At 41.8% G+C, this 17077-nt stretch overlaps 1 protein-coding gene across 1 annotated transcript in view; it reads right to left on the reverse strand.

Moving 5' to 3' along the window:
* Positions 1-15797, reverse strand: part of LOC115202848 (palmitoyltransferase ZDHHC13-like) — a 43773-nt gene extending 27976 nt beyond the window's left edge. The window contains exons 1-2 of the mRNA XM_029766923.1: positions 15351-15797; positions 7140-7360 (exon numbers count right to left, since the gene is read on the reverse strand). Coding sequence (XP_029622783.1) covers positions 7140-7360; positions 15351-15374 — 245 coding nt within the window. The 5' untranslated portion in view covers positions 15375-15797. The remainder of the gene's footprint in view (positions 1-7139; positions 7361-15350) is intronic.
* Positions 15798-17077: the final 1280 nt, after the last annotated feature.

Below are 17077 nucleotides of genomic sequence, written 5' to 3' on the forward strand. Positions count from 1 at the left end.
AATAGTGTACCAGCTAAATTTCAGTGGTCTGGTAAATTCTATTTAAATAGGCAGGTTTCCATTGACACAGGTTTATTCGACAAAAGCAATGTAGCAAAGAAAATCATCGCAACATGTGTAATGGAAAAGGCATATACCTTCCAAATGCATTGTGTAGTCTTCAGACCCCATGACTTTTTCCGCATTTTGTTATGTTACAGCCTTATTCCAAAATGGATTAAATAGAAATCCTCAGCAATCTAACACAATACCCCATAATGACTAAGCAAAAACAGGTTCAGAAAGTTTAGCAAATGTAAAATAATAAACCTTATTTACATAAGTATTCAGACCTTCGCAATGAGACTCGAAATTGAGCTCAGGTGCATCCTGTTTCCATTGATCATCCTTGAGATGTTTCTACAACTTGATTGGAGTCCACCTGGGGTAAATTCAATTGATTGGACATGATTTGGAAAAGGCACACACCTGTCAGATAGATAGAAAGATAGAAAGATAGATAGATAAGGTCCCACAGAGCAAAAACCAAGCCACGAGGTTGAAGGAATTGTCCGTAGAGCTCCGAGACAGGATTGTGTCGAGGCACAGATCTGGGGAAGGGTACCAAAACATTTCTGCAGCATTGAAGGTCCCCAAGAAGAAAGTGGCCTCCAACATTCTTAAAATGGAAGGTTGGAACCACCAAGACTCTTCGTAGAGCTGGATGCCCGGCCAAACCTGAGCAATCGGGGGAGAAGGGCCTTGGTCAGGGAGGTGACCAAGAACCTAATGGTCACTCTGACAGAGCTCTAGAGTTCCTCTGTGAGGATGGGAGAACCTTCCAGGACAACAATCTCTGCAGCACTCTACCAATCAGGCATTTATGGTAGAGTGGCCAGACGGAATCCACTCCTCAGTAAAATGCACATGACAGCCCACTTGGAGTTTGCCAAGAGGCACCTAAAGGACTCTCAGACCATGAGAAACAAGATTCTCTGGTCTGATGAAACCAAGATTGAACTTTTTGGCCTGAATGCCAAGCGTCACATCTGGAGGAAACATGGCACCATCCCATCGGTGAAGTATGGTGGTGGCAGCATCATGCTGTGGGGATGTTTTTGAGTGGCAGGGACTGGGAGACTCGAGGCTGTAATTGCTGCCAAAAGGTGCTTCAACAAAGTACTGAGTAAAGGGTCTGAATACTTATGTTAATGTGATAGCTAATTTATAAAAAAATATATATATAAAAAATTTCTAGAAACCAGTTTTTGCTTTGTCATTATGGGGTATTGTGTGTAGATTGATGAGGGGAAAAAATACAATTTAATCCATTTTAGAATAAGGCTGTAATGTAACAAAATGTGGAAAAAGTCAAGGGGTCTGAATACTTCCCGAAATGCACTGTATAAAGTTCCACTCAACATTTAATTCTAAATGCCTACTGCTGCTAAATCCATTTTTCCAACTATAAAAATAATGTTTCTTTGCAGGACAAGTATTGTGCTGACTTTCAAGAATGCCTGTATTGCGTCGGGTTGCTTTTTTGGTTGTCTGGGAATTTTCACCATCCAATTATTTCAGAGTGCAAGTTTCACCATGGCATGGACCATTGTGATACATTAGCAGATGAGAATTATTAGAATGTCAAATATTAGTCAATTATTGCATTTTATCAATGATGGCTTTTGCGAGCTAACGGAGACATTAAACAGACAGTGCCTTCAGAAAGTATTCATACCCCTTGACTTCGCCTGAATTCAAATTTGTTTTTTTCCTTTTACCCGTCTACACACAATACCCCACAATGACAAAGTGCAAACATGTTTTTATTCAACCCTGACTCAATACTTTGTAGAAACCCCTTTAGCAGCGATTACAGCTGTGAGTATTTCTGGTTAAGTCTTAAGAGCTTTCCTCAGCTGGATTGTGCAACATTTGCCCTATATTCTTTTCAAAATTCTGTCAAATTGGTTGTTGATCATTGCTAGACAACCATTTTCAGGTCTTGCCATAGATTTTCAAGTCAAAACTGTAACTCGGTCACTCAGGAACATTCACTGTGTTCTTGGTAAGCAACTGCAGTGTAGATTTGGCCTTGTGTTTTAGGTTATTGTCCTGCTGAAAGGTGAATTCATCTCCCAGTGTTGGTGGAAAGCAGACTGAACCAGGTTTTCCCTCTAGGATTTTGCCTGTGCTTAGCTCCATACCATTTCATCCTGAAAAACTTCCCAGTCCTTAACTATTACAAGCATACCCATAATACGATGCAGCCACCACTATGCTTGAAAATATGGAGAGTGGTACTCAGTAATGTGTTGTATTGGATTTGGCCCAAATATTTATTTTATTTAGGACAAAAAGTTAATTGCTTTACTACATGTTTTGCAGTATTACTTTAGTGCTTTGTTGCATGTTTTGGAAAATTTGTATTCTGTACATGCTTCCTTCTTTTTACTCTGTCATTTAGGTTAGTATTGTGGAGTAACTACAATCTTGTTGATCCATCCTCAGGTTTTCTCCTATCACAGCCATTAAGCGCTGTAACTGTTTAAAGTCACAATTGGCCTCATGGTGAAATCCCTGAGCGGTTTCCTTCCTCTCCGGAAACTGAGTTAGGAAGAACGCCTGTGTCTTCGTAGTGACTGGGTGTATTGATACACCATCCAAAGTGTAACTAATAACTTCACCATGCGCAAAGGGATATTCAATGTCTGCTTTTTATTATTACCCATCTACCCTTCTTTGCGAGGCATTGGAAAACCTCCCTGGTCTTTATGCATGAATCAGTGTTTCAATGTCACTGCTCGACTGAGGGACCTTACAGACAATTGTATGTGTGGGGTACAGAGATGAGGTAGTCATTCATGTTAAACCCCATTATTGCACACAGAGTGAGCCCATGCAACTTATGAGTCCTGTTCAATGACTACAGCTCAGTTTAACACTATAGTGCCCTCAACGCTCATCACATAACTAAGGAACCTTGGACTAATTGCCTCCCAACTGGATCCTGGACTTCCTGATCGGCCGCCCCCAGGTGGTAAGGGTAAGCAACAACACATCTACCACGCTGATCCTTAACACGGGGGGCCCCTCAGGGGTGCGTGCTTAAACCTCTCCTGTACTCCCTGTTCACCCACGACCACGTGGCCAAGCACGATTCCAACACCATCATTAAGTTTGCCGATGACAACGGTGGTAGGCCTGATCACCGACAATGATGAGACAGCCTATAGGGAGGAGGTCAGAGACCTGGCAGTGTGGTGCCAGGTCAACAACCTCTATCTGAACGTGATCAAGACAAAGGAGCTGATTGTGAACTACAGGAAAAGGAGGGCCTAACAGACCCCCATTAACATCGACAGGGCTGTAGTGGAGCAGGTCGAGAGCTTCAAGTTTCTTGGTGTCCACATCACCAAAAAATGATCATGGTCCAAACAGACCAAGAGTAGTAAAGAGGGCACGACAATGCCTATTCCCCCTCAGGAGACTGAAAAGATTTGGCATGGGTCCTCAGATCCTCAAAAAGTTCTACAGCTAGACCATCAAGAGCATCCTGACTGGTTGCATCGCCGCCTGGTATGGCAACTACTTGGCCTCCGACCGCAAGGCGCTACAGAGGGTAGTGCGTGCAGCCCATTACGTCACTGGGGCCAAGCTTCCTGCCATCCAAGACCTCTATACTAGGCGGTGTCAGAGGAAGAACCTAAAAATTGTCAAAGACTCCAGCCACCCTAGACAGACTGTTCACTCTGCTACCGCACGGCACCGGAGCGCGAAGTCTAGGTCCAAAATGCTCCTTAACAGCTTCTACCCCCAAGCCATAAAACAGCTGAACAGTTCATTAAACGGCTACCCAGACAATTTGCATTGCCCCCCCCCCCCCCCCACTCGCTGCTGCTACTCGCAGCAGATTATTATCGATGCATAGTTACTTTTCTCCCTACCTACACATTAGCTCAATTACCTTGACGAGCGAGTACCCCCGCACATTGACTCTGTACCGGTACCCCCTGTATATAGCCTCATTGTTTTTTATTTTTTTTATTTTATTACTTTAGTTTATTTAGTAAATATTTTCTTACAAACTACATTTTGTTTAAGGGCTTGTAAATAAGCATTTCACAGTAAAGTCTAGTCATGGCCAAATGTTTTGAGAATGACACAAATATTAATTTCCAAAGTTTTCTGCTTCAGTGTCTTCAGATATTTTTGTCAGGTGTTACTATGGAATACTGAAGTATAATTACAAGCATTTCATACATGTCAAAGGCTTTCATTGACAGTTACATGAAATTGATGCAAAGAGTCAATATTTGTAGTGTTGACCCTTCTTTTTCAAGACCTTTGCAATCCTCCCTGGCATGCTGTCAATTAACTTCTGGGCCACATCCTGACTGATGGTAGCCCATTCTTGCATAATCAATGCTTGGAGTTTGTAAGAATTTGTGGGTCTTTGTCCACCCGTCTCTTGAGGTTTGACCACAAGTTCTCAATGGAATTAAGGTCTGGGGCGTTTCCTGGCCATAGACCCAAAATATTGATGTTTTGTTCCCCGAGCCACTTAGTTATCCCTTTTGCCTTATGGCAAGGTGCTCCATCATGCTGGAAAAGGCATTGTTCATCACCAAACTGTTCCTGGATGGTTGGGAGAAGTTGCTCTCGGAGGATGTGTTGGTAACATTCTTTATTCATGGCTGTGTTCTTAGGCAAAATTGTGAGTGAGCCCACTCCCTTGGCCGAGAAGCAACCCCACACATGAATGGTCTCAGGATGCTTTACTGTTAGCATGACACAGGACTGATGGTAGCGCTCACCTTGTCTTCTCCGGACACGCTTTTTTCCAGATGCCCCAAACAATCGGAAAGGGGATTCAGAGAAAATTACTTTACCCCAGTCCTCAGCAGTCCAATCCATGTACCTTTTGCAGGATATCAGTCTGTCCCTGATGTTTTTCCTGGAGAGAAGTGGCTTCTTTGCTGCCCTTCTTGACACCAAGGCCATCCTCCAAAAGTCTTTGCCTCACTGTGCATGCAGATGCACTCACACCTGCCTGCTGCCATTCCTGAGCAAGCTCTGTCCTGGTGGTGCCCTGAACCTGAATCAACTTTAGGAGACGGTCCTGGCGCCTGCTGGACTTTCTTGGGCACCCTGAAGCCTTCTTCACAACATTTGAGCCACTCTCCTTGAAGTTCTTGATGATGCGATAAATGGTTGATTTAGGTGCAATCTTTCTGGCAGCAATAACCTTGCCTGTGAAGCCCTTTTTGTGCAAAGCAATGACAGCACGTGTTTCCTTGCAGGGAACCATGGTTGACAGAGGAAGAACAATGATTCTAAGCATCACCCTCCTTTTGAAGCTTCCAGTCTGTATTTCGAACTCAATCAGCATGACAGAGTGATCTCCAGCCTTGTCCTCGTCAACACTCACACCTGTGTTAATGAGAGAATCACCGACATGTCAGCTGGTCCTTTTGTGGCAGGGCTGAAATGCAGTGGAAATGTTTTTGGGGGATTCAGTTCATTTGCATGGCAAAGAGGGACTTTGCAATTCATCTGATCACTCTTTATAACATTCTGGAGTATGTGCAAATTACCATCATACAAACTGAGGCAGCAGACTTTGTGAAAAGCAGCAGACTTTGTCATTCTCAACTTTTGGCCACGACTGTACACCCGTTGTATTCGGCGCATGTGACATTTTTTTATTTATTTGTTAAGCACATTTTTACTCCTGCGCTTATTTAGGCTTGCCATAAAGGGGTTGAATACTTACTGAATCAAGACATTTCAGCTTTTCATTTGTTATTAATTTGTACAAAATTCAAAAAAAATTAAATTCCACTGACATTATGGGATATTGTGTGTATGCCAGTGACAAAAAAATCTATGTAATTAATTTTAGATTCAGGCTGTAACCCCAACAATTTTGAAAAAAAAGTCAGGGGTATGAATACTTTCTGAAGGCCCTGTAGATGGGAGGGCATAAAGGCTGTTGCCAATTTATTAACGCGTAATTTGCCTAAATGAGTCATGGAAACACTTCAACCACTACATTTTTATCCAACATTTGTAGGTTTTTGCAAAATAGTGGGGTTTTTTTTTTTACAGGTGTGAAGTCATTACGGTCAACTGTTTTAATCAACCCAAGACAGTTAAATGGAAATGCACCCTAGCAGGAAATTCACATCTACGCGAGCTTTCGAAATGTCAACAACAACAAAATATGCACCGCACAAGTTAATGGAAACCGCTAATGATTGAAATGACACCCACCCTGTATTCATGAGCATGTCTCAACCGATGGTGGGTACATCACACAAACCTCAGATGATGTAAAGTAGGTTCTAAGTTACATGTTTACGCATTTTTATATAATTTAAGGTTAATGGCACAATTCTTAATTTTTTTGGTAATTTATTTAAAAATAATGACAGCCCTGTTTGTAAGCTTTTAAATTATAATCAAACTATATTTTCCAGTGATGAAGACATGGATGTCTCATGGTATGGTATGGTGGGGTATGCAAAATGGGTCAACTTTGAGCACCTTTATCTCCTGAATGTTTTGGCATTCAGGTCCAAAAAGTCACTTTCTGACCACTTATTCCATGGGCAAACATGTATGGTAAGTTTTGTTTAAATAAAAAAAAAAGGTACGCTGTCAAAAAGTGATTGAATTAAAAATGGATTTATCCTAAAGTTAATCCCGCGCTTCCTCCAATGCATATAAGTGTTCTGTGGGTTATTACACAGAGGTGAAGTAAACATTAAGTTAGCTGAGGCAAGCGGGTGGTAATGTTAGTTTGCCAACCTAAATGCTAATGTAGTTAGCTAGATAAAGTCAGCTAATATCAGGTAGCTAACGTGTGTAATTTGCGTCTATCAACTATACTCACGGCATCATTTAGAATACAGGTTGCACTCCAAAATTCCCAGTAAGGAAACAAGTTTGTTGCGTGGAGTGCGTGATGCCACAGCCACCAGAGAAGGTAGTGATCACACAGGGAGAAGATCTGTCTGTGCGTGCCACCCCCCAAATGAATGAAAATCTATTACCCATATTGTGCACTACTTCTGACCTGAGCTATGGAGCAGAACAATTGTAATGTGTGGTCATTAATAGGGCTTCGTATGAGACACAACAGAGGTGAATCTTACTGTGTTGCCTTGACGATGTCCCAGCTGCTGCTGTCATCCATATCCGACCGTTTCTTGGGCTGCTGAGTGAGGTCTATCATCTGGTCAGCTCTTGGGCTAAACTGGCCATGGAAAGCAGGCATGAACCCGTGCGCCATCCTACTGCCGTGATCCCCGAAACCATGCACAGCAGGCACATGCGAGTGACCCCCGTGGCCATGGCAACTGTCATGGTTGTGACCCTGTAAAATACACAAAAAGAGAGAGAGAATGGGCACATTATCAATAATGGATGGAAATTCTCAATTCTGGCGAGTTTGCCTGACTTGCAACTAGATGGTATGCAGTGATTGACATTAAGGGTTGGCCTACTGCCTGGGACAATTGAACTGAGCAGTCACGCAAATTGAGCCGGCTCTGAGGTTGACCCATTGGGCAGGTGATAAAATAACAAATCGCGAAAACATCCAAACTGCAAAGAACTCCAGTAGCCTGATCTTTCTGGTTCCTCCCCATTGTTTAAGTGAAAGACAATTTATGGCATTAAGGCAATTCCATGGTAACGGAATTGAGGTGAGACTCAAAACATGTATGCCAAACAAACATTGAAATCTCAGAATACGCTCCGAATTAAGATTCAATGATGTTCGCAGAATGAAAATGGGCCGTCAGCTATGACATGACACATTGACTTTGAAAATAAATCTGTTTTGGTTATTTAACTAAGTGAGTGAAGTGGATTTACTCCCAGTAACGGAATTGCGGTAACGGAATTTAATCATGGATCCCTGATCTGTACCACAGAAATGCTTAATTATGTCATTCTCTTCATGGTAATGTATCCTAAATAGGTACAAAAAAAAGAATTAGGTATAAATATGCAATATCCTCCTTTGCATACGTGGGTATTGTTCTACACACTAGCAATTGTTTTATTTAACTAGGCAAGTCAGTTAAGAACAAATTCTTATTTACAATGATGGCAATTATTTTAAATGAGCTTTGCCCCCAAAGACAAAATAGGTTGGTCCAGCCAAATCTTAACTAATTATAGACATCTATTTTTCACCAGTTTGGACATCAAAGTATAGCACAGTTTAGCGCAACATAGTACAGAGTTCAGTACATGAATGTACTCAACTCATGTGCTCTACTGTGTACTGTACTATACTTTTCTTTACTGTACTCCACTACTGTGCTGTCCAAACTTGTGAACCCAACTGTGTTTTGTGACCACTATGATTTCTCATTGTGGCCAATTCAATTGCAGAAATTCTGTTACCGATTTGGTAGCAGAATTTAGTTTTAAAATCACTTAATTCATAAACAAAATTGATATCAGTAAACACAAATTGATAGGTCTACTTTGTTACTTCTGTGAAATGTCATTATCCTCCCTCATGAGGGAGAGCAATAAGGAAATATTTTAAAGACACAGTACGTGGATTTTTTGTTAATAGAATCTCAAGGCACAAGGCAATGTTTCTTAAATTTACAGAAGCCAAATCATTTCAGCAAAATGAAATATAAGTGTTGATATTAGTTGCCAGGGGTCTTTACTTCATTATTGTGGTGTATTTCTAATACCTTAAGACTTTTTCTGGTAGATGTTTTCTAAAGACCCCTTTTCCAGCTGTTTGACCAGCTTATTCCACATTTTTAGGATGGAAAATGGTAGAAACCTGTATATATTCCTTACTTTCTCAAACAGACTCAGCTTTCATTTGACATGCTACTATGAACTTCGCATGTTGGTACTCATGGGTCCTTTTGCCAAAAATTGTAATTTCCATGTAAATCGGGCTCATTTTTTTTTTTTTACTGAGAACCAAAATAAAATATTTCCATTTGTGATTTTTCTGATTAAGAAACATTGCCTTGTGCCTTGAGAGTCTATTAACAAAAAACCCACGTACTGTATCTTTAAGATATTTCCTTATTTCTCTCCCTCATGAGGGAGGATAATGACATTTCACAGAAGTAACAAAGTGTGAGTGCGCTGGTGAAAGGCAGGCATTAGGACACTTGAGAGTAAATAGCTCATTTAGATTTTTGGGCAAGTGATAATCTTCGGGCAACCAAAAACATTTAAAATACTCCTGACATGCCCGGTGGCGAGTGCCTTTCAGACTTTAAATGTCAATCCCTGGTATGCCCAATGTACCATCCTCCAAGTAACCAAACCAAGGGTTACTGATCTCTTAGTAGCTACAATACCAAGCCAATACACTAACATGGGTTATAAACCAAACTGGGCTTGAACCTAACGTCACTGATGAATTGGTCATCATCCGAGACATGTTTCTAACTGGACCTCTTGGCATAATGGAATACTGTACAGACAACCCCAAAATCTGGTGCAATATCTATAAAATAAAGCACAAAGACAAACAAATATCCTCAGTTACTGTACGGAGTTGGACCACAAACAGCAGTGTGGACTCGAGTCGGATGACCTGGACTCAAGTCACAAATTTGCTGACTTGAGAGTCGACACGATATAAAATAACTAGAGACTCGACTTGAACTTGGAGCCTCAAGACTGATGACTTGAAATTATCTGGCGAAGTTTTGTAACAGTCTCTCCATGGATTGGCTAGTGAAACTCACACAGCTCTCTGATAGGACCAGCAAACACGCTCAGGTCGGGTGAGCTAGCACAGGGGTTCTCAAATTGGGGAGGTTTAGGGGAGTCGCAAGTGTGAAAAAAAATACATATATTTTAATAGGCTACATAAAGCCTACCATCTGTATTTTTATACACACACACACACACACACGTATGTGGACACCCCTTCGAATTAGTGGATTCGGCTATTTCAGCCACACCCGTTGCTGACAGGTGTATAAAATTGAGCACACAACCATGCAATCGCCATAGACAAACATTGGCAGGAGAATGGTCTTACTGAAAAGCTCAGGGACTTTCAAAGTGGCACCGTCATAGGATGCCACCTTTCCAACAAGTCAGTTTGTCAAATGTTTGCCCTGCAAGAGCTGCCCCAGTCAACTGTAAATGCTGTTATTGTGAAGTGGAAACGTCTAGGAGCAACAAACGGCTCAGCCGCAAAGTGGTAGGCCACAAGCTCACAGAACAAGACCACCGAGTGCTTTAGTGTGTAAAAATGGTCTGTCCTCGGTTGCAACACTACTACCGAGTTCCAAACTGCTTCTGGAAGCAACGTCAGCACAACAACTGTGTGTCGGGAGCTTCATGAAATGGGTTTCCATGGCCGAGCACAAGACTAAGATCACCATGTGCAATGCCAAGCGTCAGCTGGAATGGTGTAAAGCTCGCCGCCATTGGACTCTGGAGCAGTGGAAACACGTTCTATGAAATGATGAATCACGCTTTACCCCCGAAGAAAAGAAAAATGAAAGAGAATGTGCAATTCGAGAGGGATAGAAAGCAGTTGCTTCGCAAGCCTTAAAATACATGATCTAAGTGATTGATAGTTGGTATTCAGCAGTCATAAAAGTATTCCTTATTACCTTTGAAGAACTACTAAAATTGTGATTTTGTTAGACAGCAGCTCTATAGAGATGAGATGACTTGGAATGAAATAAATATTTTACAACAAATATTTTATTAAAGTAATGTGAATAACTGATAAGCAGTAATTGACAGTCACTACCATCATGAGAGACTTATTAATTGTATTATTCTGTGTCATTAATACATTCAACTCACATAATGCATTTCATGGCAAAAAACAACCGAAAACCATGATAATTTTTTAATAATGAACAGAAACTGAACCGACCTCAGAAAGCACTAATACGCAGGTATACTCCGTAGACACACTTTTTTTGGTAGGCATTGCGTATACTCATCTCTTAATACCCACAATGCCTATCTAAGTAGGCTAGTGTAGTGGAAGTAAACACCATATCAATTAATAAGGCTGATGGAACATATCAGAATATGTAGCTTAAATGTTGAAAAAGTATTATTTCTTCACAAGAGCAGGAACGTGCACACGGTAAGACATGACTGATAATATGAAGTAAAAACATCCAGGTTTCAAACAATTAAGGAACAGGAAAAATATAACAATGCTATTGATAGGCCTAACGGTCTTCTGGTAGATGGAAAGGCTATCCCAGAACCCATCAATGAAATGTTAACTAAACTCAGCACAAAAAAGAAACGTCCTCACTGTCACCTGCGTTTATTTTCAGCAAACTTAACATGTGTAAATATTTGTATGAACATAACAAGATTCAACAACTGAGAAAAACTGAACAAGTTCCACAGACATGTGACTAACAGAAATGTGTCCCTGAACAAAGGGGGGGGGGGTCAAAATCAAAAGTAACAGTCAGCATCTGGTGTGGCCACCAGCTGCATTAAGTACTGCAGTGCATCTCCTCCTCATCGACTGCACCAATTCTCGCTGTGAGATGTTACCCCACTCTTCCCGGACATTTCTGGGGGGAATGGGCCTAGCGCTCACCCTCTGATCCAACAGGTCTCAGACGTGCTCAATGAGATTGAGAACAGGGCTCTTCGCTGGCCATGGCAGAACACTGACATTCCTGTCTTGCAGGAAATCACGAGCAGTATGGCTGGTGGCATTGTCATGCTGGAGGGTCATGTCAGGATGAGCCTGCAGGAAGGGTACCACATGAGGGAGGAGGATGTCTTCCCTGTAACGCACTGCGTTGAGATTGCCTGCAATGACAACAAGCTCAGTCCGATGATGCTGTGACACACCGCCCCAGACCATGACGGACCCTCCACCTCCAAATCGATCCCGCTCCAGAGTACAGGCCTCGGTGTAACGCTCATTCCTTCGACGATAAACGCAAATCCGACCATCATCCCTGGTGAGACAAAACCGCAACTCATCAGTGAAGAGCACTTTTTGCCAGTCCTGTCTGGTACCAGCGACGGTGGGTTTGTGCCCATAGGCAACATTGTTGCCGGTGATGTCTGGTGATGTCTGGTGACCTGCCTTACAACAGGCCTACAAGCCCTCAGTCCAGCCTCTCTCAGCCTATTGCGGACGGTCTGAGCACTGATGGAGGGATTGTGCGTTCCTGGTGTAACTTGGGCAGTTGTTGTTGCCATCCTGAACCTGTCCCGCAGGTGTGATGTTCGGATGTACCAATCCTGTGCAGGTGTTGTTACACGTGGTCTGCCACTGCGAGGACGATCAGCTGTTCTTCCTGTCTCCCTGTAGCGCCGTGTTAGGCATCTCACAGTACAGACATTGCAATTTATTGCCCTGGCCACATCTGGAGTACTCATGCCTCCTTGCAGCATGCCTAAGGCACATTCATGCAGATGAGCAGGGACCCTGGAAATCTTTCTTTTGGTGTTTTTCAGAGTCAGTAGAAAGGCCTCTTTAGTGTCACTAGTTTCCTTAACTGTGACCTTAATTGCCTACCATCTAAGCTGTTAGTGTCTTAACGACTGTGCCACAGGTGCATGTTCATTAATTGTTTATGGTTCATTGAACAAGCATGGGAAATAGTGTTTAAACCCTTTACAATGAAGATCTGTGAAGTTATTAGGATTTTTACAAATTATCTTTGAAAGACAGGGTTCTGAAAATAGGACATTTCTTTATTTGCTGAGTTTAGCTACAAAAGTAGCCCATGTCTACCTTGCAGAATGATATCATGATTATTTGCATCAATCCAGTGGCCATTTGTTTTGCAAACTCCCTCTCATGTGTGCTACAGAAACACTTAACCAAACAGTGCTGGGTGACTGCACAGTTGAATTAAAGGGTAACTACACTCAAAAATACATTTCTTAGATTTTTTCCAGACCTCAAAAGTGTTCTCCTGATGTGGTTTAAGCATTGTTGTGGATTTAGAACATTCCATTTTGTTGTTTTTCTATTTTAAAAAAAGTGTGACTGAAAATGTTTTGGAAAAATCTGAAACCTGTGAATTTCAGTCTCATTTATCTACATTTTTTAATTTTTTACATTTTAGTCATTTAGCAGACGCTCTTATCCAGAGCGACTTACAGTAGTGAATGCATACATTTCATAATTTTTTCCCCCAGTACTGGTCCCCTGTGGGAATCGAACCCACAACCCTGGCGTTGCAAACACCATGCTCTACCAACCGAGCCACACGGTCAAGAGAAAATGTTGTGTACCCACTTCTCCAGGCACCACTAAACCACAGGCTGTAACATTGCACTGCCTTCAATATGAAGAAGTAACATCATCTGGCATATTAATTACAATATTTGTGAGGAAGAAAAGGCCTACCCAGTTGGCAATGAGCCTTCTACAGGCAGGCAGCCTTCCAAAGTGATAGAGTGTGGTGCAGACAGACCGTGCTTTCCTTTCCGATCCTGCAATCTTCGCTGCGTACAGGTAGATGGGCCGTATTATTCTGCTTGCTCTGGACTCCAGAGAAGTGACATGGTATCTCTACTTGATACCGAATGCTAACAATGACTTGCTGTACAGTTATTGGATCAGGTGCAGCGCTAACGTCAAATTCTAGGGAGAGCATTAGCATAAATCAATATTCAGCTCCAAAAATGGTTTGGTAATCAAAAATATAAACGGTTTACTTTGCAAGCGCACCAGCAATGAGGCATCAAGCAGAGTATGTGAGTAGAGTTGAGCGGTCGGAAATCCCACTCAAAACTCCATTCCAACCGCTCGTCTTAAAACCACTCCCTCCAAATCTGCTAAAAACATCTGCTCCATTCATAAAAAAAAAAAAACACAATTTAACCAACACCCATCTATTTGTGTGACTACCTGGACCTACCATTTGGTTTTGAAGTATTGAAACCAAACCATATGATTTTAATAAAAAGTATTTTAATAAACATGAAAAGGTGACTAAGAAGCACTCATTTCAAATAGGCTACATGTAGTATTAAACAGCATATAAACACTAAATAGGTTAGGAGGCAGACAGGTAGCCAGAGAAGGAACGAATATGAATTATTTAGGCAATTTTTTAAAATTTTTTATTTAAATTATTTCAAGGCTATAGTCTACAAATAAATACATTGTGAAACATTTGCGAGTGCGACACACTAGGCTGGCAGGAACATTAAGTGCTCAGCATTTAAACATTTTGTTGTATTAAATCATGATTGGTCTATAAATCGTGCATATAGACTGACTTGTTTAGAATGACATAAAAAATGAAACCTAAAATGATTAAGCTCAGTCAACAGTGCCTTTGAATTCACTTTTAGAAACATGAGTTTGGCCAGTCTGTAGATTGAGGCTCATACGATGGTGCCTGGAGAGCAGGCTGTTTGCAGAGCCACTGGGGATGGTAACGTGAGCGCTCCAGCTTTAGGGAAACTTGCTCTGCGCTCCAATCAAATTGGGCTCACATACTCTGGCATCAAGCAATAATTACTAGCATTTGCCTAACGGTCTTTTGGTATGTAATTTCTTTAAAATAATTTACTTATGAAACACGCATTTGAAATTTATTGTAAAAAAAAAAATCATTCTTACATAATCAAAATATGTTGTAGACAAAATAATGAAAAGGGCTGTGTGGTAGTTTCAATAAATATTATAGATTTTTTCCCCCTTGATTTGAGATTGAAACATAATTGTGACTGGACTCCTCTCTCTTACAATACACGATTTGGCCTCGACTCGACCCGTTCTTCCCGGGACACGGACCTAGTGACTCGATCCCACCAGTTATCAGACCTAGCTAAACTACTACTGCAGCTTTGTTAGGGAGTTAGTTAGCTAACTAGCTACCTAATACAGTTTCCCCAGTTCTACGACACACATATCCAGCTATTAAAACAAATAAAATAATTAAAATTAGGCAAGTCAATTAAAAACACATTTGTATTTACAATGACGGCCTTCACCGGCCAAACCCGGACGACGCAACTGTGCGCCGCCATATGGGACTCCCAATCACCGCCCGGTTGTGATACAGCTACCTAAACAACCTAGCTAGCTATACTGAATAACGCCAGATGCATAGACGATGACAGTTGTCTGAAACGTCGTTGGTAAATCTGACATTACACACCTACTGCTCGGTGCCAGTTGAGTTATCTTAACGTTATTAGCTAGCTAACGTTAGCTCGCCTTGGCGTGCATGACTGCTGCCTCTTCTCAATGGCATTTCCCCCAAACTTGCTGCCGGTTCAGGAAGCAGCTAACCATCAGTAGCTACATATGCTGGCTATTTTAGCACCGCTCTAAATAGAAAACAATTATTCCCTTCCTCTTCAAACAAGAATCACTGTAAAGTTAAACTTACGCCAGTATCTCCCTTCCAATCCATTGTACAGACAGAAATGTGAAGAGAGGACAACGAAAACGTTTAATTTTGCTCGCGAACTTTCGGCCTGAATTTCCTGTATATATGAGCCACGGTTTACGTCCCGCCTACAATCCCTCAGTTTTATTTTATTCATCGGACTATAGACCCCTTTCTGTGTTTGCAAACATTGCGGCACAAGGGCGATGCGCGCAAATTGGTGGCAGAACAAGGGGAGTTCTTATAGAACGCCAGCAACAAAAAGAGGCTATATTTAAATCCCAGACAGCACACATACATCTCGCCGACGTCCGCCTGACAATGGTAGATCGTGTTCCATTTAACGTCGGCAGGAGGGCGGCTGTGATTGTGGTACTGTAAATCGAAATGCAGGAGGGCGGCTGTGATTGTGGTACTGTAAATCGAAATGCAGGAGGGCGGCTGTGATTGAGGTACTGTAAATCGAAATGCAGGAGGGAGGCTGTGATTGTGGTACTGTAAATCGAAATGCAGGAGGGCGGCTGTGATTGTGGTACTGTAAATCGAAATGCAGGAGGGTGGCTGTGATTGAGGTACTGTAAATCGAAATGCAGGAGGGCGGCTGTGATTGTGGTACTGTAAATCGAAATGCAGGAGGGCGGCTGTGATTGTGGTACTGTAAATTGAAATGCAGGAGGGCGGCTGTGATTGTGGTACTGTAAATCGAAATGCAGGAGGGCGGCTGTGATTGAGGTACTGTAAATCGAAATGCAGGAGGGCGGCTGTGATTGTGGTACTGTAAATCGAAATGTAGGAGGGCGGCTGTGATTGTGGTACTGTAAATCGAAATGCATGTGCCCTGCAGTCACACGGCCGCTCAGCATCACATAGTCGGCCGTAGATCGCGCAGACATCGAAATTGGGAAGAGTGTCACAATGCATGAATAGCTGCCTCCTCTCAATGCATAATTCCTCACCTGCGGGGGACAAGTTTCCCATATTTTAGGCATTGCCTACCCATGGACAGTCAAACATTTTCGGGTCATGGTTGGCAATAATTTTATCAGAAAATGTATAAATATATGCATAAAAGCGCAGGTGTCAATTCGGCAAATCATAAACCAAGTGGCCACCTCTGCTGCGCTGTGTAAAAGATGAGAAATCCAAAGAGATGAGTTGGCAATCACTGCATCCTCCATCCACATTGCGTCTCATAACAACGCTTAACACGTTGGTGAAGTCCAGTGGTTCTCAAACTAGATTCTCAAGCGAGAGACCACAGTTGACATCCACCAGTTGCACATTTTACTCATATACTTTTTAAAATTATCATGCAAATCTTAAACTTAATAAAAGATGGGATGCCAAATTGCTTAAAATAAATCGAACAAATCAATAAACGAGTTGGCTACATTCAACCAATAAATATTATGTTGGGATTAGGGTATAGGCCTACATGAGGGGATTTGATAGACAAAGAAATGTAATCAATAAATGGGGAAATCTGGACTAGGATTAATGAAGCAAGTTTACAAAATAGGCTTGAATTACAAACTGACCCAGTATAGCATGCATGCAGCCCCCACTTCAAATGATCCAGTCATATAATTCCAATAAAAGACATTAATGAAATAATTAAGTGTTGTTATCTACAGGTAAATAGAAGACTATGAGAAAAATAGCAGTACAGCCATGATCAAAACTAGTGCGAGAGACTAACGACGTGACAAGGATCATAGCAAGCATAA

This window comes from Salmo trutta, chromosome 12 (genome assembly GCF_901001165.1).
Source record: "Salmo trutta chromosome 12, fSalTru1.1, whole genome shotgun sequence".
NCBI lineage: Eukaryota > Metazoa > Chordata > Actinopteri > Salmoniformes > Salmonidae > Salmo > Salmo trutta.